The 4,913-nt window shown below is 48.9% G+C and overlaps 1 protein-coding gene across 1 annotated transcript in view; it reads right to left on the bottom strand.

Annotated features, from left to right (window-relative positions):
* The window catches only part of ZFP3 (ZFP3 zinc finger protein), a 20,692-nt gene extending 15,785 nt beyond the window's left edge, over positions 1–4,907 (bottom strand). Inside the window, exon 1 of the mRNA XM_006151879.3 lies at positions 4,269–4,907. Within this exon, the coding sequence (XP_006151941.1) occupies positions 4,269–4,362 (94 nt within the window). The 5' untranslated portion in view covers positions 4,363–4,907. The remainder of the gene's footprint in view (positions 1–4,268) is intronic.
* Positions 4,908–4,913: the final 6 nt, after the last annotated feature.

The following is a 4,913-nucleotide window of genomic DNA, read 5'->3' as shown; positions in this document are numbered from 1 at the left end:
GCACACACGCCCAGCGTGAGTTTTAAGCCACCGGGTCCGGGACACGAACCGCGGTCGACTACGTGGGAGTCCAGCGACATAGCCATTATGCTAACTGCTGCTTCCCCAGATGTTCTTTTTCATCCCAGAGGGAGTGCCATAAGAAAATAAAGGAAGAGATAGGTGAGAGAGTCTTTCTGTTATAAAGAAGAAGAAGAGCAATTGTGAAAGAGGAGGTGAGAAAAGGGAAACCTATAGACCAGAGGCCCATCTTCAAAGCAGATTAATCATAGTCTAGGACACAAAGTAAAGTCAAGGATTTAGAAACTGATTTCAGGGCCAGACCTGTAGCTCAGTAGTTAAAAGAGCTGGATGCCACATGACCAACAGCAGTTGGAATCCTGACCCTGGTGGCCTGAAATGCACATTAGGCATGTGAGCATATGTTTCCAAAATCCTGACAGAATAGAGAAAAGGAGAAGGGATTGTGCCATGACCACACACCCCCAGGGTGCTTTTTCCCTCATTCTGTCTCTGGTGAACCTTCTGACAACTAAAAGAATAGAAATTGATTTCCATTCAACAATGTATGTACCTACAGATGTTACAGAAAATGTTTATGGCTCAGCTGCTGGCATGGTGGTTAAGGCAGCTGGATCTCACATGACAGACTGCACGGTTTAAGTCCCAGATCCAGCAGCTTGAAAAGCATGCTGACACGTGTGTGTATGTACCCAAAATCCCTAAAGGAGGAAGAGATGGAGAAGGGATTGCAGCATGATCATCCCTCACGGGATGGGTCTCTCTCTGGTGAGTATATATGCCCTTTGGTGTATCTTTTTTTTAAAAAAGAAGGGCAAAAGAAAGAGTTTGTGTACCCTTTCCACACATTTCTGCCTCGGCAGAAAACAAGCGAGCAAAGCTAGGAGCCAGGAAGTACAGAGGAGTAAGGAAATGAACACACAAAACTTTTTGTTGCATGTGTAAGATTGGAATAGACACAGGAGAGGAGCTAAGGATGCACTCACATATGGACATGGAGAGTAACGGAGAGTACTGACTATGTGCTATGTGAGGCTCATTTATAGACCTCATCTTGTTTAACCCTCATAGCTCCTCATCATACAAGTGTGCTGGAGAGCATCAGTGTGAGGGAGAGCCAGTCAGCACGCTCTCCTGCCTTTCTCCAGCTCTGCTTCTGGCAGCCCCAGAGCAGGCTGGGAATCTGGGAAGATGTGTCTGGTAGGAGACTGAAGGGGTGAGGGATTCAGGAATGTTAGCCAGGATATAACTGAAATGCCTGAATAGATAGGGAAGAGGGCCAGGGGTAGGTTGGAGGAGGAAAATGCTAATAGACACAGGTTACAGAGGGTAACCTGAATGAAGGAGGCGAGCATACGAAACCAAGGAAAGGAATCCTGGAAATTGGGATGTGGTTTTATTTTAAAATGTCAAAATTTTTAATACATCAAAAATTATATCTTTTGTGGGCCAGCAGAAGGTGTGGTGGTTAAGGCACTGAACTCCCACATGGCTGACCACGGCTTGATTCCTGGACCTGGCGGCTTACTTTCTTAGCTTCTCTCTTTCTCTGACGAGTGCATGTGCCTATGGCAAATTAAAAAATAATAGCAACAATAAATAAAATAAAATAGTTCTTCTTTTAAAAATTATATCCTTTGAAACTATTGAAATTTATGATGATGGCCAGTACCAAACAACAGTGGTTAAGTGCTATGCATTGGGAGCTAAGTCCCACGTGGCTATCTATGGTTCCAATCCTGTCCCTGGCAAATTGGAAAATACACTGGGCACATGTGCATATGTGATCTTGATGAGGAAGGAAAATGGAGGAAAGGGATTATGGCTTGACAATGTCCAACTGTGAGGTGCTTTTCTCTCTCTCTCTCTCTCTCTCTCTCTCTCTCTGGCCAGTACACACACCCTCTGGCAATAAAATTTATGATGAGAAATGGAAACATTGTGGGTGTCTACTTACAAATGTATAAGGGGATACAGAGCTTTTCATGCAGAGTCTGTGCAAAAAGCTTGCAGAGGCCTTGCTCTCTTTGCAGGAGCAAAGAGAAAAAAGCTCCAGGAGTGTAACCCAACTGAGTTAACCCAAAATAAATACATGCCCCTTGGAAGGGACTGACTCAGAAATAACAGGCATTCAGGAATCCCTCATTGAGAAACGGGCATAGGTCTTCCTCTGGATCAGTATTTTGAGGAAGTCTGCTGGAAGCTTCTCGGAATAGTTTCCTGCCATCCTGGGAATAACCACAGGAAGAGACTTCTATATATTCACTGCTACTGTTGTCTCACCATCAGCTTGTAGATGAAAGCAGGTAGGCCTATGAAAATCAAGGGGAAATGGAGCCAGGGCCATTGGATTCAGTCAGTCTTGAAACTGCTCAGGTCTTGACTTCCACTTATGAGAGCTCATATTCTGGCATATTTTAAAGCCAGCTTGAGTAGGATTCTGTTACTTACAGACAAAAAGCATCTAAATTGATGCAAATGCTTTCCTTTAACTTCTAAAAGCCTAGGTCCTACCAAATATTCAATATCTAGCACAAGCACCACCTCTTCCCCATAGACATCACTAAGATCTTTAAGAGGTCCTCCTTTAGTCTTCTGAGCCAGCAACTCATGGGCCCTTTTCACAGCTTTTCCTTTGTACTCCATAGTTACCATGCCACTTCCTGTTTATTGCTCCCAAAGGCCTCCAGAATAAAAACTTCTTCCCAGGGTGGGGAACCAGCAGTTAGCCTAATGGCTATGTCGCTGGACTCCCACATAGTCGACCGCGGTTCGCGTCTCGGACCCGGTGGCTTAAATCTCATGCCGAGCACGTGTGCGTGTGCGTGCGTACCCAAGATCCCAAGAGGAGAAGGGATTGCGGCGTGACCATCCCCCCTGGGGGGTGATTTCTCGCTTTCTGTCTCTATGTCTCTCTCTGTCTGTCTGGCGAGCGCACGGGCCCTATAGCGAAAACCTCTCCAAAAAAAAAAAAAAAAAAACCTTCTTCCCAGGGTTCAGAATGCCCTTGTGATTAAGCCTGTTTCCCTTCCAGTTCTCCTGTCTCACATTCTCCAGTAAGTGCTGAAAGTTGCAGATATGCTCAGTGTCATGCAGGGCAAACACCTGCTATTCTTTAAGCTTCTTGGTCTCTGAGAACATGTTATTTCCATTTCCTGGATTACTACTGCCCACCTTGTGCACTTGACAAGTAGTTATCCCACTATATGGTGGGGATATCTTCACGTTTGTTCTCTTTTTCCTTTTTTCGGTTTTTATTTCTTCAATGAATGAGAGAGAGAGACAACACCCTTCAACAGGAACCACAGAATGGTATCTTGATACAACCCAGCCCCAGCTCTCCATCAGCCCTGGACCAGAGCATGTGTAGTCAGGCCTACTCAGAGAGACCTCAAGACTTGAACCAAGACCTTCCCATGTGGGACTGCCTCACTGAATGTCCACTTTATAGCTGTGCCACTGTCTGGTCCCTTCATGTCTGTTTTCTTCTCTGGATCATGAGCTAAGATGATGTTCTATTCGTCTTGGTATTCTCAGTGCCTAGCACATTTTGGATACCTAGTAAATGTCTGTTATGCAAATTTGTCTAAATGTCTTAGTTACATGACAAGTCTGCCATACTCTTCAGGGCTAACTGGATATGTCTTTCATCTTTGTATCTAAAGAGCCTAGAACAATGTCTGACACAGGGCTGGTGTCCATAGCAATTTGTAAAATTAGGTCCCTTCTCCCAACCTGGATGAGGTTTAAGGCACTGTTATACTCATTTCCTCTGTCCTCTTTCGGATACCCACAGTCAAGAGGGTTCTATAAACTCTGCACTCAATCCTGTCTCCTTTCCGTAACTCATAAACCAATATCCTGTCTGCCAGCACAGAGTACAATCTGCCAGGGGGCCTTAAGTTTATGACACTGCCCGCCTTTTCGCCCCTGCGGTTTACAAGAAAACCACAGCTTCCATCGGTCCCCACCCGTGATGGGACCAAGAGAGTGTCCCTGGCTCTCCGACTCCTGCAGCTGACAGGCACCGAAGGGGAGCTGGGACGGTCCCTGGCAGCGTCCAAGCCCCGCACTGCTGGTGTGCAGGTGGGGATATGGAGGGTGGGGGTGGGGGGCATAATTCCAAGGTCACACCGAGAACCTGGGCCAGGAACGGGCCTAAACGTAGGGGTTCCGCTCAGTGGGCCGGCCGAGGAGTCGGGAGCCCGGCGCCCTCCTCCCCCAGCCGTGACGGAATGAGGTCTCACCGCAGGCCGCCACCGCCCCACGCTCACACCGCTCCGGCTCCGGCGCTGCTCCGCGGTTCGCAGCTGTTGTCTCGGTGTCACGGGCGACAGGCATTGGCCACTTCCGGTACCCGGGCGGCACTCCAGCCAATCAGCGCGCGCCGCACTCCGCCAGAGAAACAGGTGGTCCTCGCGCCCGCGTCGCCTCGCCCTTTCCTGCTTTGCTTTCGCCCTGCTCTCACCCTAATCCAAGCCCTGCCTCGCCGCTGCCTGCCCTGGCGGCTCGGGGATGGCGGTGTGGGACAAGCGACGCCCGCTTCAGCGCCCCGGATCACTGACGAGCTGGGTCCTCCGGCCTTCCTAGAACGGCTCCGGAGATTCACTTCCGCCCCGACACTGGCCGCTCTGCGCGCTGGTGTCGCTCCTCGAAGTTTGCTCTGGGTTGGAGAACTTGGGAACCCCTTCGACTTCTTGGAGGGACTGTTTGCGCGACCTCTTCGCTACCCTAACCCGCATCCGTCTAATCCGGTTACTCGCTTTCATGAGCTCCGTGAGTCTGATACAGACAGGCCCCTAGATCGTAGGAACAGACCCGTCATCTGCTGGGGCCCCAGGGAGATCAGCCGGGAGGTCTCGAGACATTGATGTTTGGGCTGAAATCTGAAG

This window comes from Tupaia chinensis, unplaced genomic scaffold, assembly GCF_000334495.1.
Source record: "Tupaia chinensis unplaced genomic scaffold, TupChi_1.0 Scaffold000330_1, whole genome shotgun sequence".
NCBI classification, from domain to species: Eukaryota; Metazoa; Chordata; class Mammalia; order Scandentia; family Tupaiidae; genus Tupaia; species Tupaia belangeri.
The sequence above is the reverse complement of the archived record's forward strand: the minus strand, read 5'-3'. Positions and strand labels throughout refer to the sequence as shown.